Below are 22,831 nucleotides of genomic sequence, written 5' to 3' on the forward strand. Positions count from 1 at the left end.
AACTGACATCAACTTAAAAAGACAATATAGAACTGTTCTTCCAATCTATAATGGCTGTACGGCTGATGTGAAGACACCAATAACACAGAGATCATATGGAAAACAATGGAAAACATAACTACCTGAACTAGACACACTTGAAAACAAAAAAAATCTATCTGCCCCACCTATTCTAAAATTGAGCGTAATCGGAAACAAACATTTTTTTATTAGGCCTAAACTCACATATCGAGCATTTTACTTTCAACTTCGAGTAGATGCCTGTTCAGTGTTAATGAAAAAAGTGTTATGTCCATAACGTTGTTTCTGACCAATTTTATAACTTTTATTAAACTCGAGACCAATGATATGTTTAAGGTACAAGTTATAAGTTATAAGCTGAGCATCATTTGGCAATACACACGCAGTTCCAACTATTTTTGCGATGTTACAACGAATTCTGAGGAGTCAATCGGAGTTACGCTTAGGATAACTTTGCCGATCGGTGTTTCCATTGTGTAAAAGAGTGTCGACCCCCAAAACAGTATATGTGTCAGTTCTCCCACTCTCAGTACACTCAGTATGCACAACTCTCTCTGTGACCTCTGTGAAAAAAATACAAGGTGAAAGTTCATTATTGGTAACTTTATACCAGTTTCTAAACTTTTATTTTAAAGGGGTTTCTGTGCCCTACATATGTAGACATTGTCGTGGTAAGAACGGTCTTGGCTTACGCCAAGAACAAGATCTACACGTCGGCTGCCCGTTATTGATGCTTTTCATTATCGCTGTCAAGGCAGGCTAGTATTTTGTATTTCAGATAACAAACTTCGGAAGTAGGTTCTGGGTATAACTAGTTTTGGAGGGACGAAGTGACATGTCTATATATCGGATAATATGTTTATAAAAGACTGACGGTCCAATCATCAGACAGATAAACACAGCAAGTGCAGTGGGCATACTGAGAAAAATCTTTTCACAAGCCAGACTTCAGGGACCGCTCACACATATCATATAATATATTGTAGGCCTGGACGCTAGCCTGCAAATCATCCTTCATACCAGACTCTATTACGTTATGGAATCAATTACCAACATCTGCAGTTTCTTGTGTCACACTCGACAAATTTAAAAAAGAAACTGAACCAATCAAGCATAGGCAAACCCAAGCTCAGCTTCAAGCTGGTTTGAGAGCGGTTTGCACAACGCTTGGGCAACAGTGCGCAATCATCAATTGATGTCAACGTGGAAGAAGAAGAGAGAGGAAGGACAGAAAGAGAGGAGCAGTCAGTCTTACCCAGCATAGTCAGGAAGGTCTTTTGTGAAGCCATCTTTTCCCTCCAGCCAGTATGTTGTCAAACTCCCCTTCCCCTGAAAAGAAGTAATGACTACGGTTACGACCATGCTTTAATAAGTTGGCATGAAAAAGGTTTAATCACAATGAAAGAAACAGTTGAAGAAAAGGGGACATTTCCATGACACCGTAGTTCTGGAATAATTCAAACATTATGTTTGATTCTAAAATGGAAAATGAAGTTATAAGTTCAAACGTAAAAGATACATGTAAATGCAAAATGACACCTACATACATGGGTTTTCACAATAAAAGATGGTGAAGCACTTTTCTTGCAAATAATGAACATACCAGAATGATAATATAGTAATAGATCTGTACATTTGCTACAATGAAAAAAATAGAAGCTCGAAACCTGAAACAGAACGACGTACAAAATTCTTACCAACAGGGCCTACATTTTATCGTCTCGTTCACCAAAAATCTTACTCACACTACTACATTTTATCGTCTGGCGCAACAAAACTTACATTTTATCGTCTGGCGCAACAAAAAATCTTACCAACAGTGCTACATTTTATCGTCTGGCACAACAAAAATCTTACCAACAGTGCTGCATTTTATCGTCTGGCTCAAAACAAAGCTTACCAACAGTGCTACATTTTATCGTCTGGCTCAACAAATACCTTACCAACTGTACTACATTTGATCGTCCCACTAAACAAAAAATCTTACTAACATTGTTACATTTATTAATTTAATTTAAAAAGATCTTACCAAAACTACCTTATCGCGCGCCTTACTTGACAAACTCTGTTGGTAAGATTTTTGTTGACCAGACAATAAAATGCAGCACTATCAGGAAGACTTTTGTTGAATCAGACGACGTTTTGTTTCAGGTCTCCCGACTGCAGTTGTAACTATCATTAGTCATCTGTAATGTATCTATGTATACAATATGAATTCTACAAACATTTGTTTGATTGTACATATGTGAGAATGTCGAGAGAGCCCATCTCTTTCCTAGTATGCCAGTAAGATTCATCTAGTCCATCTACTACTAGTAATTTACAGTGGCAAAACATCACATATCAAATTAATTTAAAAGGAATAATTCCTTAAGCTGCACATTGTACTTACAAATGACACGGTCACCAAATGTACACTGGTATAAACCATGCAGCTTCCCAATACATTGAAAAGTTTGCTTTACATATTTTGATATTTCAAAAGAATTTACAGTTACCTTGATATTAACTGCTCCTCGGTTGGTCACTTCATACCCGCCTAATAACTGTAGCGCATTACATGTTGTTTCACTGATGTGAATTCGAAGTGCTGTAATGAGAAAAAAAAAATATTAAATTAAAAAAAAAATGAACGTTTTAATATCCAAAGTTGTTTCTCTTCTGCTTTAACCTAGCATCAATGAACATCTGACTACCTGTAACATTTGCCGTGGATTGTAAAGTTTGTAAGCAAATCCAAATGCTAATTTAAACAAACATAATATAACTCTTCTCTCTTTTTATGAGATTACATAAGACGTGGTTATACTATTGATTATGGTGTTGGTATTCTCATAAGGAAATTGAAGATGTCCAAGTTGTATAACGTTCACATCAAAAGTCTACCAACGGAGAAGAAACATTGAATTAAAAAGACAGAGAAATTAGTTTTACTGCAGCTGCAATACATTCAAAGAGTAACGTACACTACTTACTTATCGATAACAAACAATAATGATCGTGTCTTCGAAAAAACTAATAAAATTCACGTTTGCCGATTAAATGCATTGTAGAAGTTATAGTATGTTCGTCAAGAAAACCTTTGTAACTCTACTCCCTACAGAGGTTCGATCATGGACCTTTCTTGGAATGCATGTGCTAATTGGCCCAATTTAACGACGCGTGATTGGATCAAAGGAAGGACTCGATCAGTATTCACTACTAAATGCACGTAATTTGAGAGAAACATGCTATTGAATTTGACGTGGCACTTAAATGGCACTTAAAGGGAACGCTACCCCAGAAAATAATGGTATTTTCATAAATTTTGCGTTCTGGATTCATAATTTCACGAGAAATAGTGGATGCGGAAACTGAAATCAACTTAAAAAGACACTCTAAAACTGTTCGTCCAATCTGTAATGGCTGTACATCTGATAGGAAGAAATGAACAATACACATACCATATGGAAAACAAACATGAACCATACACTGGCACATGAAAAAAATAAATAAAATAAAATAAAAAATCTAGCTAACTCACCTATTCTAAAATTGAACGTAATCGGAACCACACAACTTTTTTTATTAGGCCTTAGCAGACAAATTCATTAGCTGTACAGTGTTCATGACTATTTACTATATTTTAGTATATAAATATGCATATTTGCTAAGTCCCATGATGCAACGGTGGACCAGTATGAAACAATAAAGGTTAAATAGCGTTTCAATTTGGTATTTCCTGATAACTGCACATCAACATTTAGGTGATACGAAATCAAAAAAATGACTCTCCAGAATCAGAATCCAAAGATAATGAAAATACCTCAGGCTTTATTTCCTGGCGTGGCGATTCCTTCAGAATCTTTTATTTAAGAAATTGAGACACAAAATACAATTTGGAATTGACTGTTGAGCGACACTCTGAATAGCTAAAAAAAACTCTCAGAACATGCTCAAGGATATTTCAGCAATGGCCACTTTAAAACTGAAGATTGTTCAATAACTTTTTCCTGTTTAGAAAAAAAGACATTATTCCTTGCGATTCAAAGAGGAATTCTAGATGTCTCTTTTTAAAAGCTACAATGGCCACTAACACATTTTTTTTCACTGGAAGTTGTTAAAATTACTTCTTTAGTAAAAACGTTATATCTTGAAATTTAAACGGGAGGTGTAGATGTCTCTTTATCAAAGCTATATTGGTTTTAACAGACGCATTTTTTTCACTTCAATTGTTCAATTACTTATTTTGTTTAAAAAAGGCTTTACACTTATCAAACAGTTGATAATTTTATCCACAAATTAAACAAAAATGTAAGAAGTTGAAGCCTAGAGCGAAAACTAACTTTTGATTTAGACAATATGATACTACCAAAATAGAGTAAATAGAATTAGGCGTCGTGATGGTTTATTTTACATCCTACACAAGATATTTTGGTACAAATTACATAAAACCAAAACTAGACACTGATAGCGCGCAAGCATACAAAATGATACATTTTATCTCACCGCCGTGAATACAAACTCAGACCACTAGAGAATGTTCTCTAGTGGTCTGAGATAAAAATCAAAATCATTGCCAGATGAAAAATATGGAAGATTTAAACACAAAATGTTTATTTGTGTTCAAGGTGAGACAAAATGTAACGAATCATGTGCGTGTGTGCTATCAGTGCCTATCGATTTAATGTTTGTATAATTTGCAAGCGTACCGCCTCATTGAAATTCTATAGTCTTTCTGGTTTAGCAGTATATAGTATTTCAAGACATTACAGTAATGTTTATATTATAACGTGACCATGGCAACAGACAATACGTATGCCGTTCGTGCATATTGTTATCTTCAATAATCACACGGCATATTACAATTAGATGTTATTGATATGATATGTCATATGTGTTTTATTGTCATATATATACTGATACATATATAATGAAATGTGCATTGATTTTGCGTGTAATGAAAAATTTACAAAAACAATATTCTGTAGAGGACTCCTAACACGAAATTGATGCGTCAATAGAGAACTTAAATTGATTCATTAAGAGTGCGGACTGCAGTTGGGTAAAAGCTAAACAATGTGCGATTAGAACCTGATTTGATCGAACGGTACCGCTCGCCTGAGCGCATAAGTTGGAATAAATTACGTGCTGGATGGAAATCGTCTTTTACAATTGACTGAGCTCTTTTCTTTACTTGAGCGTTGTACAACTCATTAAGAGAAGGAAGTTGGCATCCAATGATGCTACTGGCAGTGTTAACGATTCGATTGAGACGTTTCCGGTCATCAACTGTGGCATTGCCCCACCAAACGATGATTGACAGTGTCAGGATACTCTCAATCACCGCTCGGTAGAACTTAATCAACAGTCCCTGGCTGACACGGAAACTTCTCAATCGTCTTAAGAAGAACAGTCTTTTCTGTGCTTTCTTCACAATATGATCAGTATTGATTTCCCATTTCAGATCGGCTGAGAGGTAAACACCGAGAAACTTAAAATACTGCACTATTTCAATCTCTGAATTGTTGATGACTAGAGGAACAATATCAGATGGATTCCTTCGAAAGTCCACAATAATCTCTTTGGTCTTTTTGACATTCAGTTCAAGATTGTTTTCAGAGCACCATGTTATGATAGAGTTCACTTCATTACGATATGATGTTTCATCGTCTTTGATTAATCCGCCCACGGTGGTGTCATCAGCAAATTTGATGATAAAATTATTATCAGACACAGTAACGCAATCATGGGTAAATAATGAGTATAACATTGGCGACAAATTACAACCTTGAGGTGTACCAGTATTAAGAACTAGAGATTTCGAATAATTATTTCCAATTTTAACAACTTGTGATCGATCTAATAAAAAATGTAACACCCATTTACAGATACTAGCAGTAAGTCCCAGCGATATTAGTTTGTCATATAATCTAAAGGGTGAAATTGTATTGAAAGCTGAGCTGTAATCGATGAATAAAAGTCTGGAATAGTTAGGTATTTTCTGGTCAAGGAAGCTCGTTACATTGAATAATGCTAATGAAATTGCATCCTCAACTGATCTGTTCTTTCTATAAGCAAATTGGTATGGATCAAGAGACGGTGGGAGTTTAGATCTAATGTACTGACTTACTAGAGTCTCTAAACATTTCATAACTATCAATGTTAACGCAACTGGACGGTAGTCGTTTAAACATGTAACCGGTGAACGCTTTGGCACAGGAATGATGATCGCTTTCTTAAATATATTTGGGACATAACAGATCTTTAAGGACCAATTGAATATGGCGCAAATAATTTCACACAGTTCATCCCTGCATGATCGCAAATTGAAATATTTTTCTTCATTCAACAGAGGAAAATACGAGTGATCCGAGAGGCCTTGTCACTCCGAGGTGAAAATAAAACGGACAAACACCTTCGGTTACGAATGTTTTTCGGCTGCGCAAAGAAGAATATTTGAGAATAGTGTATAAATATACCTGTACAAGCATAATTTATGAAAGGTTACGAAATGCTTGTAATGGCTATATAGGTTTAGACTCATATTTGAAGTACAGTTAGAACAAACGTAGCAGTGTAATGGTGATATCTTTTGCTGACAAAAGAAAGTCCGGTAGTCGGAATCATCTAAGATGAACATATATTAGATTTCAGCGTCCACTATTCATACGAGGACATAGCCAACAATCGCTAAACTTGGATACGGCACTAATGAAAGCTATACATGAGAGAGTTGGTTCATTTTGAATGTGGACCCAATATCAGCTTTACTATGTTTCTCTACATGCGTAAAGCTTCACATACACATTTTACTCTTAGACTAGGCTATTCAATTTACTTCAGGATGTATAGTCTCTCAAAACTTCTCCAATTACAGCTATTATCCCTTTCAGCCATCATTATAAACATGCGGTTTCCATCGGTAATATACAACGCAATGCAATGCGACGTGACGCAATATCATTTGACGCAAATTGTAGATTTTGATCACACCGTCCCCTTGAAATCTTTTAACATCGAAGTGGGGGAGGGGTACAAATAAATGTTTCACCGAATATTTACCTTGTCCGTTGGATTCCATCCTAGACGCCATATTGACAGTATCACCAAAGAGACAATATCGTGGCATAGTAAGTCCAACTATCCCAGCAACACAGGCACCAGTGTGAATACCGACACGAAGTTGTAACTGTCTTTCTGGCAAGTGTCGTACTGTAAATGTGGTGACTTCACTGAGTAAATGTAACGCCATGTTGGCTATTTCACCTGCGTGGCGTTTACCATTTCGTTGAGGCAAACCAGAAACCACCATGTACGCGTCTCCTATCGTTTCAACCTAGGAAGGAAATGATTAAACATACTATTTTGGATAAACAATGTAAAAATATGTAATCTTTTTGCGAAACACCATTCTGACGTTTCCTATTCGCTGAAACCATTTGCACAGACAGTACAGCACAGTACGGTACGGTACAGTACTGTACAGTACAATACTGTACTCTATTGTTACAGTACAGTACAGTACAGTACAGTACAGTACAGTACACTACACTACACTACACTACATTACATTACAGCATACATATACTACATTACAGCATACATATATAGCATAATATTATGTTACTCACGTGAACATAGATATCATAAAACGTCCAAATTTAAACAAAATGTATATAACAATCTTGTTTTTAAGTTCTTGGAATTCAACATGAGTTCACAAAATGCCACATACAATTTTACCCGGGCCAATCACGTGCATGGATAGCCCTACGTCATTACACAGACAAGTAAGAAACTCTTACTTGTCTGTGGTCATTATATACGGTCTAATATATATATCAGAGATAGTCAATAAATAAACAAACAGTCTGTCACATGGCCAACGCCAGTTACAAACTGTAATGATTTTCTTTTGTATATATTTTTAAAAGTGTCAGCTGTAAATACAAAATGATTTATACAACTCAGTTGAGGTACTAGTACTGTTTCGGTAGGATATATTCATACTGTATAACCTTTCGAATGTTATCATTCAAAATATTTTGTCTAAAATACTGGTTAAAATGAACGTACCTTGTACACATCGAAGTTCATAATTGTACCATCAAACATGCTGTACAGATCATTCAAAAAGTCGACAACCTAAGCATAAAAACAAATACAGGTGAATGAAATCAAACAAAGAAAATATCGCCGACGTTTTTATACAATTCATAAAAAGTGGCTGAACGACACTGAGTGACCAAAATGTAAAGATTTAAAACCATGTAAGTACAAATTCAAACGTTCAAAAAGGTCAGTTTCATTTCTATATGAACTAACAAAACTTTCATTGCTGCTCACCTGCAGAGGACTACTTTCCGCACAAAGCCGAGTAAACCCGACAATATCCGAGAAGAATATCGTCACCGGATCGTATGTTTCAGGGTCAATTCTTTGTCCTAATTTTAGCTTGTCTGCAACACTCCTGAAATGAGTAATATTAGACACGGAGACATTGTGTTACTTAGCAACAAGCAGTTAATTAGTTTGGTACGTCATCACATCTAAAATTATTACATTACTGTGATAAAGTGAGAGGTAATGTAACAATGCATACTTTGGTAACATACTGTATAGCAGTCGGTCAGTTTTCTTCTTCTCTTCCATTAGCTGGTGTGTTCTCTCCTCAACTGTCTGCTCAAGATTGTTTGCGTATTTTTCCATCATGCTCAGAATGTTATCCATAATGTTCATAGTCCTAGAACGAACATCAAAGAACAATTATATATCACAGTGTTTTTCTTCGCTTGATCGGTCAAGGAAAATATGAAACCACGAGTACATCCTGGTCATAAATTATACATGCACCAAGTATGATCTATGAAAGATTGGGAAAAATAATATCAATTTAGAACGTTTTGACATTGAGCATTTACTGAATAATCAATAACGTAGGCAAGTGTTGTCGTGACGTAGGATGACCAGGGTACAAAGCTCATAGTATTTGGTCGAACGCGTTTAATTTGGCTTGCGTGAGGTATAATGGATTGTATTACCAACTAATTGACAACAAGTTATGAAGTGCAGTATTGGAGGAAGAAAAGAGATATATGAATGAGGGATAAAAGAAAACGAAAAAGGAGAATGCTAGTACCTGGAACGACAGTAGTGTAAGCAATGTATGCTCATTATGAACTTTAAACCTGGCTGATGTAAGTTGACTAAATATATTTTGGATAAGTCCACTCACCCACCCACCCACTCACTCACTCACTCACTCACTCACTCACTCACTCACTCACTCACTCACTCACTCACTCACTAACTTACTTTCGATTAGTAATATGTTTTAGTCTTCTTTTAATGTCAGAAAAAGTTGGTCTTTTAGTCAAATCCTCGTCCCAGCACTCTTCCATCAAGTAAGCAACTTTGGCTTGTTCGCTAGAGGAATCCCATTCACCAGTTATCCGAGGACGAAAAGGCTCCCTACGTTTCTGTTTAATACGGTCTATGATTTCTATAAAGAATATGACAGGAACAGTTTTATAGTTTTGTATGTATATATCGTTTGCCGTGGTTAAGTACGTCATCCTACCTGCCTGCCTCATTGTATCATAGTTACGAGTAACGTTTTTGGTCACGTGATATTTTGACTGGAAGAGACAAGGGTATAATCTGTATTTGATAAATCTAACAAGACATAAGCAGCTTATCTCGAAGCTTTGAACAAATACTTAAATTTGTAAACCGCATCTATTGGAAGTTCATATTTCATTTAAGGGAGTCCTTGTATATACATTCTGAGCCATGTAATCTTTCTAAACGTTGATAGGATTTGCAGTGAATGAAAATCGTACCTTGAATCTTACTTGCAGCAGGAGTATTTATTATAATAGCTACCAAGAACATTATAATGAAATGTTACAAAGTTCAAAACCTTCTAAATTAAGGCCAAAAAAATTGTTTCTGCTCAGCATGCGCATCACCTAAATACCCTCGCATTGGTCTTTTTTTCTGTGTTTGTCCAGCCCATGCAGTCTGCAGATCTTGGGAAACACTAAAATAACCCTCCCTACTTCAGTGAAGGCAACTGCAGAGCCAATCATGAACAACCAAATGGCATCACACACTTGCTCTAAAGTACTAAATAAAACGACAGCAACTGCCATAAATCGTAGATTGAGTGGCAGGTTGTTTGAGAATTAAAAAAAAAATTTCGCGTCGTCGCACCACTTGAGACAAACTGTCCTGACCAGAAACATTGTTTTGGCCAAAAGTGTTACCTGTCGTGAGTGCATGTGCCATCAATCAATCAATCAATCAATCAATCAATCAATCAATCAATCAATCAATCAATCAACCAATCAACCAACCAACCAACCAACCAACCAACCAACCAACCAACCAACCAACCAACCAACCAACCAACCAACCAACCAACCAACCAACCAATCAATCAAGTCATTTATAAAGTTATCCAATATCCAATACTTTGTAAAGTTCAGATACTGCAGGCCTATGCGTTTGTTGTACAGGTACAATATTTACAGCTACATGTACATGTTGAAAGTATATTATATCTCCAATATATTTCACCATCACTTCTCCTCACCTAAATAAATCAAAATCTCATATTCTAATCAAAAACATGTAAACTTGTAACATGTGTTGATGAGGGATATCCATAAAATCTATAGTTTACCTTTTGGTGTAAGTTCCTCGGTGTTAAAGCCACCATTTCGTGTCAATATTTCTCTGACGATAATCGCAAAACTGTAGACATCTCCCTTCTGAGTTCCATTTAAAGATGCACTCGATTGGCGTAATATTTCGGGAGCTGTCCATAACATACCTATCAAGGCAAGCCAAAGCGTGTACCAAGAGGTCAATTGTAACTAGGGGAACAAGAGGTCAATCGTAACTAGGGGAACCATGAGGTCAATTATAATTAGAGGAACAAAGAGGTCAATTGTAACTAGGGGAATCAAGAGGTCAATTGTAACTAAGGGAACCAAGAGGTCAGTTATAACTAGGAGATTGTCACTTAGAAGTGGGTCGTCGCTAAGACAGTTCGTTACACAGTCAAGGATATCTCTCTTTGTCGGTGGACGAACTGGCTTCATGGAAAGTGTTTAACTGGTTTAATAAACAAACCGATGAATTTTTTTGGTCAACAAAGCAACTGCAATTGCTATATAGTGTACTGCCAAGATTAAAGAATCACAAAAAACGTTACAATGTAATAACTCCCCAGGCCTGTAGAAATGAGCAAAACGATGACTTGGTAAACTAGATTTGTTCCTATGTAATATGTCATTCGTAAAATAGGTCGGTCAAAACATATAAACGTTCGATCTGATTATAGTACTCACCCCAGTAGTACGCATGGTCTCCAAGGTCATCTCTCTGACTGCCTTCCTTGAGACGGTTCAATCCATAATCTGTGATTTTCAAAACCCACCGACTGTCAACCACACAGTTTGAAGATTTCAGATGTCCATGGGAAACAAGTGTTGATTTGTGGAGGTAGTCCATGCCCTATGAAATATCGAATATAATCTTTGTTATTCATTAATTCCACAACCATGCACATACGGTTTTATTTGTTTGTTTGTCTGGCTGTGTCTTGTTTGTCTATTCACTAAGCCATCGATTCATCGATCCAGCTAGTCAGACATTCATTCATTCATTCATTCATTCATTCATTCACTCACTCACTCACTCACTCACTCACTCACTCACTCACTCACTCACTCACTCACTCACTCACTCACTCACTCACTCACTCACTCATTCATCCATCGATCCATCCACCCATCCTTCCATCCATCCATCCACCACCTATCCTTCCGGATTCATCCGTCCACCTATCCATCCATCCATCCATCCATCATTCCATCTATAGTATCCATCCATCCATCCATCCATCCATCTATCCATCCATCCATCCATCCATCCATACATACATACATACATACATACATACATACATCAACTATTACTGAACGAACAACTCACCAACGCAATGTCAGACAGCAGTGACGTCTTAAACAGCCAATCAAGTTTAATATCATCATTTTCCAAAATGTCCTACAGAGAAACCAGTGTGAAATACTGATCTAATATTTCAATTTAAGAAAGTTATTTTTAGAACACCTCAAAATCTTAACATTCTTAACGTCAAAAACTCCAATTCTAGCAGAAACCCTTTTCATAACGAAACACGTATATACAGGTTAGTCTAACGTAGTATTCGCTCTCGACATAAAAAAATCCAAAACGTTTGCTGTGCTTTTGATCAAGAAACCGTAAACCCAATCTCATTTCAAATCAAGAAAAAAATCAGAGATTATCATTCAATCTTTTCCATAGAGATTGAACAATATTAAAATTAAGCTATTTCATAATCCAAAATGGCTGCCAGATGCTGTGGTAACTCGATGGCAAAAACCCCCCAAAATATTGTTGATTTACATGAAGATAGATTGTGAAGCTCCTCCAGATTTCATTATTATTTCAAAAGGATCAGGATCATAAAGAAGAACTTCGATTATCAGAGTAATGGGTCCCCAAGGCGGATTCTACCTTAAGATGTGTTTTCTCTGTATATTTCATATTGAAATCTGTCAGATTTACTACTTTCTGATAATTTCTTTACGGTTTAGTGTATTAAATTCCGTCTGCGAAATACGATTTACATCGTTTTATATAGTTTGTCAAAATTTAATTTGTAACATTATACATATTTCAAATGTTGAAATGGCCAAAAATTTAATGACTACAAACATCGTCAATAAGCTGCTGAAAATAATGTATGACATTTTACCTGCAAACTACCTTTTGAACAATACTGCATTAGTATGCAAACATTCGGTGAGTCCGGACATACGCCAACGAAGGCGTTCACATTAGAATGGTTTAATTCTCGCATCTGTATAAAAATTATGGAGAAAATATAGGACAAGTTTACACACATAGATCACCAGGACGTTCCTTGATCACATCACGGAAATCGTTTTCTCGAATTTGTCGCAAATATCCTAAAGGTAAAACATGGTTGACATTTTAAAAAAACGAGAATGTTTGATCTGAAGCAGAATGTGCTGAAAATCAGAAATTTGTACAGGAAGATGAATAAAGCAGAACATTTGAAAGTACCCTAATTCTAGTACATCGCTCTTAGACTAATAGATAACTTAAGCTTGGAGGCGTTGGATTTCTTTTGAAGCTGGTTGTTTTTTACCGCAGCAATGAATAAAGCAACGTTATCAAAGTATACATACTGCTTTAATCTCGAGAAGATCACCCCGTGCGATTGTGACTGAAAACCCTCCTATGCGTTTTATTGCCACCAGATGGTCCCTGTAAAATCCAACGTTAGTGAATATCTGTTCTTGCTCGATGGTCTGGCTCAAACGACTTAGTCGAGATGGTGCCCGTGTGCTGTCTAAACTCTGTAGGCTTGCACCACTTGCCTATAATCAGTAGGTTGAAATATACGATTATTGACAGCGAAATACATTCAAGAGATACGATGACGTAACAGACAAACATGCAAACAACCACACGCCAATTACAACAACAACAACAACAACAACACCAACAACAACAACAAAAAAGGTACATAAATTATAACGATAAAGATACGCTTAGACAATTCACATAAAAATGCTGTAAACGGTGGGTTATCCTTCGAATTGCCAAAACACACGACTTCAATCACATTATATCCAGTTTTGGTGTTCCGGGTAAATTTCTCAACATCACAAGTGTAAGCTTCACAGAAATCTCAGGGCTTTTCGCCAAGACTTATCCGGTCGTGGGGGTTCGGGTTCAAACAAGCAGGCCAATGATAACCATGAGACTGATGTTCAATCAATACGACAATATAATTTAAATCTGAATAAATAATATCAATAATAATTGCAAGTTGATTACAAAGTCAAAAGAGAAAATGAACTGGATTCTATAGTCTAATAAATGTAAGTACTCAGATAACAATAAATAGTAGATTCAAATATTATATTCAAGTAAATGGAATTGATTCCGGTTGATATGAAATTAAACGTAGATGTGATTCACTTGCATATAATTCATTACTTAGAAGAAAGATTGCCGAAGTTGGATCAGTGAACACTTGATCATTACACTTAATATGTACAATTAACTGTTGAATAAATTGGTTGACATCAAATACTTGGGACGGCAATCATTTGACCAATTAACGGATAGATGGACAACTTTATCAAGTACCTTTGACGAAGTAAACGCCAAGTATATCATATTTTTCCATCATCATGTAAACAAACCATTTCCTAATTCCTGTCCAGAATAAAATTGACAAATGATTGATACTATTGGGGATATCGTAATTGTTAGTATCCTAACCCCCATTATTAGAATATTAATATTTAATGTAAATAATTTACAATAACTTACATATCTATTAACCTTGTCGAACATGATGTCATCATAACGAACTTTCCACAGCATGCTGGCTAATTCCTCCTCGAGTCTCCTTCGTCTTAAAAGGGAACAATAAACAATAACAATGACGACAATATTAAAGGACAACAGCAAAATCGATAGACAACAAATTAAAAGATATAATTACAGAAATACACAAAATCATGCTCGATGGAGAAATTTAAAAACTGCAAAATGTCCTTGTTGAAATATTGAAAATATTTATCATTCCTTTACAAATAAATCACATGAATGAATGACTGGATTGTGTAGCAAGTTCTGACAACTAATATCTTAGCAATTAATATCACATTATATTAATAATTTTGTAACATCTACTATGCAAAGCAATTGCTTAGGCAAAATAAAAAAAAATCCGATAACATGACATCAGAAAATAGAGTAGGGGGGGGGGGTCAAGATAAGATACCGAGTGTCGTTGGTCACAATACATCCGTGAGAGTTTACTGGGATGGAAAATCAGTAAATGAAGACAATTGTAAGTTAAGTACTAGACGAACACGTTCTGCAGACAGTACTGTTATAGTCTAAAAAATACCTGGTTTCTCTCTGGAATACGATTTAATAGATAGTAACTGGAGAGTAGGTAAGACACTAGGGCTAGGATTTAGAAGTGAGGATTAAACATTTGGGATATGATTAAGAATGGGATTAGGATTAGGGTTCTGCTTAGGAGCTCGGAGTCAGGCATTATGCCTGGTAATGAGGGTACAAGTACACGTCTACGGTAACAAGTATTACCCGAGGCCGAAAGTTGACCGAGGTAAACGACTGCTACATAACAGCAAGAGGCAAGGGGTAATGTGATATCTACCAGTCCATTTCACGTGACACGATCTGAGTCAATCACTGAAGGCTGTTCGAAAACGATGTTATAAAGGCATATAGTGACCTTTAGCATGTGAGATTTGAACACAACCGTGCTTCAAGTTGCGAATACATAGAAGCGAGGACAGGACAGAACAAGCAGAGAGAAATGGCATTATTCAACAAACATTATACTTGTCGCGTGTACTGTAGATTATTCTAGTTGTGCCAAGATGTCAAAGTTTACTTTTTCACGCAACAATCAATCAATTTACGTTGCTGAATACACCATCGCTTGTACAAGAGCCTACACACCTCGCAAGTACAGTTGTTTCCCAAAGTATTGAAATTCAAAGCATTGTCAAACAAATCTCAGGAGGGAATGAAATTGTTAAGTGTACCTTGTGTCAAAAGACTATACACTTACAATGGCATGTACATCGAAAATGAAACACGCACTCACACCATGAGGCCATGTACATACCCAGTATATTGTAAGGGTTTTTACACATGTACGGTAGGAAAGCTTTACAGAGAAAAACAAGTCTTCGTAGAACACACAGCACCACAAATGCTTTACCCCTGTGTTAGCTGATGGTGACACGATTGAGAAGAAATTAATGGTAACAAATAGATACCCAAAAATATATGTTATATGCAGGAAAGAACTGCATTTCGATAATTGGCCATGAAGATCAAAGGTCTCAAAAAATAGTATTTCACTTAAGAATACGGGGATAGACACTTGAATGAAGTCACTATGTTTGTGTTATGGAATAAATCACCATTGTTCACTACAAGTCGGGCCATCACTCAGTAAAAAGTTCTATATAGCACCACAAGTAAAGCATGCATATATTTTATGAATTCGATATTCGATAGTATCGAATTAGTCTCTTTGGGGACTAACGAGGCTCTAGTTAGGAAGATATAAAATGGAATGTGCGGGTATGATACAGTTAGGGATATGTCTTTTGATGATAGAGTTCCTACATTCTACATACCTGTACAACAGAATCAAGACTATGCTGATGCAAATGACGAGGACTGCAACGATAAGACTGATGATAATGATGAGATCCGTTTCTGAGAGAGAGAGAGAGAGAGAGAGAGAGAGAGAGAGAGAGAGAGAGAGAGAGAGAGAGAGAGAGAGAGAGAGAGAGAGAGAGAGAGAGAGAGAGAGAGAGAGAGAGAGAGAGAGAGAGAGAGAGAGAGAGAGAGAGAGATTAACGTGAAATGATATTAACTGACAATGTTACTATAATTCTATCCTTGGGAATGTTTGCAATATTACCTCTAAATAGTGCACAATCAATTTATATTTAAAAGTATTTTCCTTTAAAAACTGTTGTGCTACTATAACGCACAAAAGTCACACATCATTCAAATTTGAGACAACTTACACGCTCGCCAACACGTCATTGTGGATACACACCATTCTATTCAGATTTGGGACTACGTACACACTCGCACCTCACTGTAGACCCGCCAATGCTTTCCGGTCTTGGAGTCACTCAGTTCCAGAAATGTATAACACCCGCAGGCGATTATGAGTAATAGTCCCCGACTACTCGAAGATAGTTGAAGTGTGTACAAGTACCTGCACGAGAGGTTGGGCATAATTCTTCTAAGAAACCACATATGGGAGAATCCAAAGGCGGGGTTAATCGGTTTGCTCCCCATATAGGTTCATGTATTGTAACAATCTCCTGAAATCATAAAATGGCAACTTCAAAGCTTAGAATAATTATATCTAGTTGCTGTCCGAGACAGGAATTATATGAATGATCTACCAAACTGTGTAAAATTATTTCATACAATGGTTTCTCCTTTTCATAATTATTTGCTGACTTCTTTAGCTTTCGTTTGTTAAGAACCATGTACTTAAAGAAATACCAATTAATGCTATGGGTGTTCCTTTGAAATCGTTGCTGTAAAGGGAATAGAAAGCATACTGACATGCCACAGATTTAAGACTTTAATTTAATAATTATTAATAGTCATAATCATTCTACTAAAGGATGTCAACTCTTGTCTAAGCAGTTAAAATTAGTAAAAAGGGAAACTTTAGTCTTTCATTAAAACAGCGACACACTAAGTTTTCCCCACACAAAGTTAAACTATATTTTTTTACGTTGTGTCGTTAAGAGCTACACGGATAAAACTTCAATACAATACCCTATATCCGTTAGCATCTACTTGAACCTCCATGATCGTTTCAAAATGTCCGTTTGGTCGTAAATCTAGGATCCAGAAGTTTGGTTCACGTTCAGCATTACTGTCCATTACAACATCACCAGACATGCCTGTATTTGACAATAAGTAGGGGTATTATTACAACTACAAAATGTATGCACTCCAGTGGGTTTTATCGCGAGAGTTTTGGCATTGAACGTTTGCGGTGTTTATCGAGTACCTTTATATAATAGCATACTTGTAGGTCCACTTCGGATGAGGATTAAAATCTAAGTTGTTTGGCAATGCTAAAAGCATGGCACAGAACAAAAGAATGACACCGTGTAACTCTTATTATGATAACACTAATGCGACGACTTGTGAAGGCCCTTTAAGGAAATAAATTGATTTATCGACCTTGTTCTGTTCACGCTTGATAATAAGTATCGCATCAAGTGTTGTATATGTATACGATTGTGGGCAGGACTAGTATAGATGAAGGCTAACCACGTACTTGGCTGCTACTTCGTACAAGATTTCAAGTGATGACCAGCAAACAATGTTCTCTTTGAGATTGTTCTACTGAGTAAGAATGCGAGGATAAACAGAGTACTTGTATGTGTTTGGTGTACTCGATAGAACATGGAGAGCGTTTGGATGAGCTTATCTAGTTGGTTTAGTTGTGAGTTTAAATACTCGTCTGTTCCAAGATCTCTTCTACTGCACCACTGTCAGTTTTTATACAGCGCCGAGGAACAAAGCGAGCAGCTCGTCTCTGAACCATTTCAATGTTGAAATCACCCTATACAACGGTATGTGGGTGCAAGACAAGGCATGACTATTTTGGTATCATTATAAGACAATTCAAAGTAATGAAGGAAACCACTTTAATACATTGCATAAACAAGCATGACACGATTGTTTTCGTAAGTTGAATCTTTAGATTTTCCCCTACCTTGAAAAGTTACACCTTTCATATTTTCAAACATTAAAGACCCATTTCGTAAATCACCTCCGATTTCCAATGTTTTGTTGACGGTCAAAGCATACAGATAAACAGCATCGTAGAGATAGGGAGCGTATACACTTGCCTATATGAAAAAAAACCCAAGAAGTAACCAACTTAACATTACTATTCGTTTCTGTGTATATTTGTATATATTTTCTAAACCATTCGTACAATGGTACAATGTAAAACGATGCCAGTAGAATTCTTAAGAAATGACATTGAAGCTTAAATAATACAATCTGTTAGTAATACCTGTTTTGGAAATACAAGATACATAAAAACAAGCAATTGAACAAGCACATTTGAAATATTTTGAATTTTGTATTTAAAGCATTCAAATTTTAATATTTTGTCTGTTTTGACCAAGGGTTTCAAACGTTGCAATTCAGAATATGATGAATTGCCGTTCTGCTTCTTTACTTTCTTGAACTTCATTTAGATATTTGAATTTTTCTTTAAAACCAGAAGTATTCGTGTCACAAATAGCACATAAAGCAATGTGGAAGCCGGAACACTCTGAAGAAAATTTGTATCTCGAAACATTGTCATCTACACTGTCTGTTCAGTTCAAGTCAGACTGAGACTGACGTATACCTGTCATGCGTTTTTGTTCAGAATAGATTGCTAGTCCAATCATTCAAATGCTTTATGTCCAGAAATCTTTTTGTCTCAAATCACCACATTTCTGGCAAAAGTCTACAATTTACTCTAAAACAGAACATAGAACAACTGAACAGACAGTCTGCTTTAGAGTAAATTGATGCATAAGACCCCAAAGGCTAGCATTTTGACTAGAAGGTTGGGTGTCTTTAATTCGCAAATGCTAAGCGTTTCTATGGCGATGACTGTTACTACATATCTTTCTTAAAACATAACAAGCATTTCGTAGTTTGTAGCATTGAAAACTAATTGTATTGCAGTGCCCTTAGGACGAACATACCACCTGCTGTAAATGTACAGAATAATGTACAAGTGTAGCAATATGACTTTGAGTATGCCTAAGGAATTGAAACTGTCGACGCTATACATGACCATACTTCAAGTTGATACTATACACTTACAAAAACTACATACAAACAAGAACTTGCTAAAACTGAAGTTAAACACTCGAGTGTAAGAACGTCAGAGTAAAAGCTGGACTTCTGATCTTAGAACAGGCCACTCAAAAAGTTATGTACATGAAAAAGAATTGCATAATGATATACCTCAGTATCTGGTGGCAACGCCGTCATGTTGAATGGGTTGCCGTTGGATCTAGCGATGACTTCTTGACGAAAGTTTTCTGTCTCATTCATTGACAAACTTGAAAAACATACCTGACAGGTATACAATTATTATGAAAAAAAAAAGATTACAACTTAATACCAGATGTAAACTGAATACCTTCTGTAAAGATTGTTCCTTGTCATCAATGTATATGCCAATGGTATGAAATTTGAAGTATGTATTGTCAGGAATTAAGAGGACGTCATCAATGTATGCACCAAATCATAGTAATCTTTTTGCACAATTACTTACAACTGTTGGTTATGCAAATAGACCAAGAAACTATAAAGTACATCATCGGACATGCGCACTTTGTTTTCATCGATGCGTGTATCATATGAACTTCGAAGATTGCATTCTTAAGGTATTGTCTATTTACATTGAAGACTGTATAACTACTATATTGTCTAATTGCCAGACTGGCAGACGAACGGACTGGCGGACGGACGGACAGACAGACAGACAGACATTAGCATAATATAACTTTCCCTTACGGATAGTGAATGATAGAGACAGAAAGTTTAAGTGGTAGTGATGAATTGGAGTTATAAAGGGTGGCCATATCTCTAGAATTGGCTGTGTAGATTTGATCCCCCACTACAGAGATGAAATGTTAACATTGAAAGAAATGATGGTAGAATGCGTAAATGTATGTTATCTAAGTGCGTGTAGTATAGTGGTGAGAATATAATTTTGTAGGGCTTGATTTTTTTGTAATTTAATATAATTTAACCCCCCCCCTCCCAACACAACTGACATCATCATTTCCATTGCTATATCTATCTATGCAACCACTACCAAGTTATTTAAAAAACCGCATCACCAGGGACATTAAATAGAAAGATGCCCTTTGTTTAGAAGTTACAGGGAAGGGCCATTCCAGGAAATAAAGATATTTATATAATTTTGGGGTTCTTGAGATCCATTTTATGATTTCACACAGGTCGAACACTATATTATTCAAGAAAACTGAATATTCATGACTTCTAAGAGTTTATTTCCTTCAGATAAACATCTATTGTACATCGAATAAATATTAATGCGTTTGCGAAGACCAATGAAGCAATATTAGTGTCCTACTGAAAGAACAGCGATGAAACAAATTATTCCTTAGCAACTGAGCAAAAATGTATTATGTGATGTGAAATCATGAAATGACTCTTCAGAAAGTTTATGAAAATACCTTTACTTCCCGGAGTGGCGTTCCCCTTCAAGTAAATATTCGTACAAAGCAACAAATGCAAAAGGTCCTTGTCTTCAAACTCACCCGCAAGACGCTTCCATAGGACTCCCTGGCGTGTGCATCTTCCTCGTCGTTAGCTTTCCAAGGCTGTGTGTCATGATAGGTAGATATCAACAAAGGTATAAGAAACACATAGTCTCCATTCATCATGCCAAGACGATGACCAACAAGCAAAAATCGACGTTCGTTTTCATCTCGGGAACAAAATACCACGACTGAAACAAGAAAACATTACGTCATCATGGTTGACACCCGTATGGCGTTGATTGGCATGCACCACACGAATATTCAGCATACAACAAAAGCTTTCATTTTTTGGCATCAGTAATATGTATATGAGCGTATTGAACAAGTGAACATATCTAATTCACGTACTGAGAAGACAAACAAGCGAAGAACAAACGAATGACCTAAAGAGGGAACCTCGCACATCCTCGCACTTAGATGTGCACATCCAAGTGCTGGGAAGAATAGCATAGCCATGTTCCAGTCAGGTGTTGCACAGCCCCGTTACAGGGTGTCATTTCCACAGCTCTGCTGCATGACTGTGAAAAATATGTCAGGACATACCCAGGATAGGGTTGTGCATATAGCTGTATAAGCCCTATGCAGCCACAGTGGCTGTACCAGCTATGTGTAAACCATCCCTGCATTAACAGCTCTGACAATCACTCTAGGTGTAACATTCCTAGATTTGACAGATGTGTAACTGGTATGCCAACATCAATGTAACATGGATGTGAAAAATATCAATACAGCATAGGCTTTTACAACATCCTACAGCCATGTACCAACTATGTGAACATAGCTGTAACGTGGGTATTTCACACAACCATGTACCAGCTATGTGTGCACTGCTGTAACAGGGGTATTTCCCATATGAATGTACCAGCTGTGTGAGTAATAGTGATTGAATTGAACGAAAGAGCTGCTACAGGGTACAACATAGCTGGTACATGGATGAGCACAACTGTGGACATGGTGTGCAGAGCACTGATATGGTACATGGATGTGCAGAACGGCCTTGGCACATAGATGGTATCCACATCCATGCATGTCATGGCAAGCAACCAGTCAGAAATGCAATATGGCCACCATTAATGGCAGATACAATGTATATGGTTATCGATGCATAGAACTTAATGATATGTAAAGAACTTACTTCTCCCTAACAGTTTGATTTTAGTCAAAATTGCAATCATTTCTTCATCTGTAACGTCACGCGAGAACTTCGTGTAATCTGCTACTGTTACACCAGCATCCACCAGATTTTCGTGTACAGATTTCAGAGCATATGTACATACTGCGGAGGAGTCAGTCGACAAGATTACCTGCAAATTATGTAATCGATACCAGATGGGTCCGTGACCAAGCTTGGCCAGAACTGGTCATGGACCAGTACGAATGTAAACATTAATCTAGTGTTCACAGATGAAACTCAATTGCTGTCTGGCAGAACTCTGCCAATGTATAAAAAATAACACTTCGTACTTATCAAACTCAATTGAGCCAGAATTTTGGTTTAAGCAAATCACTCAGCATGTTCTCATGGGAAAGCGGCGATCACTCACTGAACAATCAAAACGAAAAAACGACAATAATCGAAGGAAAAAGGAAACCGAGGTAAGGCTTAATAAAAAAAAATGTGTGTTTCTGATAGCCAATTTTAGAATAGGTGGAATAGGTAGATTTTTTGATTTTTTTAATATAATAATTTTGTTTTCATATGTGAGTGTCTGATTAAGATAGTTATGTTTTCCGTTGTTTTCCAAATGGTCTCTGTGTTATTAGCTTCTTCCCATCAGATGTACATCCATTACAGATCGGAACAACAATGTTATATTGTCTTTTTAAGG

General features: G+C 36.5%; 1 protein-coding gene across 1 annotated transcript in view; it reads right to left on the bottom strand.

The window, feature by feature from the left end:
• Positions 1–1,272: 1,272 nt before the first annotated feature.
• LOC144449733 (atrial natriuretic peptide receptor 2-like) overlaps positions 1,273–22,831 on the bottom strand; it is a 42,168-nt gene continuing 20,609 nt past the window's right edge. The window contains exons 3-21 of the mRNA XM_078140310.1: positions 21,000–21,190; positions 19,672–19,782; positions 18,413–18,548; positions 17,461–17,588; positions 16,883–16,991; positions 16,287–16,329; positions 14,428–14,512; positions 13,272–13,463; positions 12,815–12,919; positions 12,007–12,078; positions 11,361–11,526; positions 10,691–10,840; positions 9,319–9,505; positions 8,606–8,746; positions 8,350–8,473; positions 8,080–8,148; positions 7,066–7,339; positions 2,520–2,611; positions 1,273–1,350 (exon numbers count right to left, since the gene is read on the bottom strand). Of these exons, the coding sequence (XP_077996436.1) occupies positions 1,273–1,350; positions 2,520–2,611; positions 7,066–7,339; positions 8,080–8,148; positions 8,350–8,473; positions 8,606–8,746; positions 9,319–9,505; positions 10,691–10,840; positions 11,361–11,526; positions 12,007–12,078; positions 12,815–12,919; positions 13,272–13,463; positions 14,428–14,512; positions 16,287–16,329; positions 16,883–16,991; positions 17,461–17,588; positions 18,413–18,548; positions 19,672–19,782; positions 21,000–21,190 (2,453 nt within the window). The remainder of the gene's footprint in view (positions 1,351–2,519; positions 2,612–7,065; positions 7,340–8,079; positions 8,149–8,349; positions 8,474–8,605; positions 8,747–9,318; positions 9,506–10,690; positions 10,841–11,360; positions 11,527–12,006; positions 12,079–12,814; positions 12,920–13,271; positions 13,464–14,427; positions 14,513–16,286; positions 16,330–16,882; positions 16,992–17,460; positions 17,589–18,412; positions 18,549–19,671; positions 19,783–20,999; positions 21,191–22,831) is intronic.

The sequence above is a fragment of the Glandiceps talaboti genome, chromosome 18, assembly GCF_964340395.1.
Source record: "Glandiceps talaboti chromosome 18, keGlaTala1.1, whole genome shotgun sequence".
NCBI lineage: Eukaryota > Metazoa > Hemichordata > Enteropneusta > Spengelidae > Glandiceps > Glandiceps talaboti.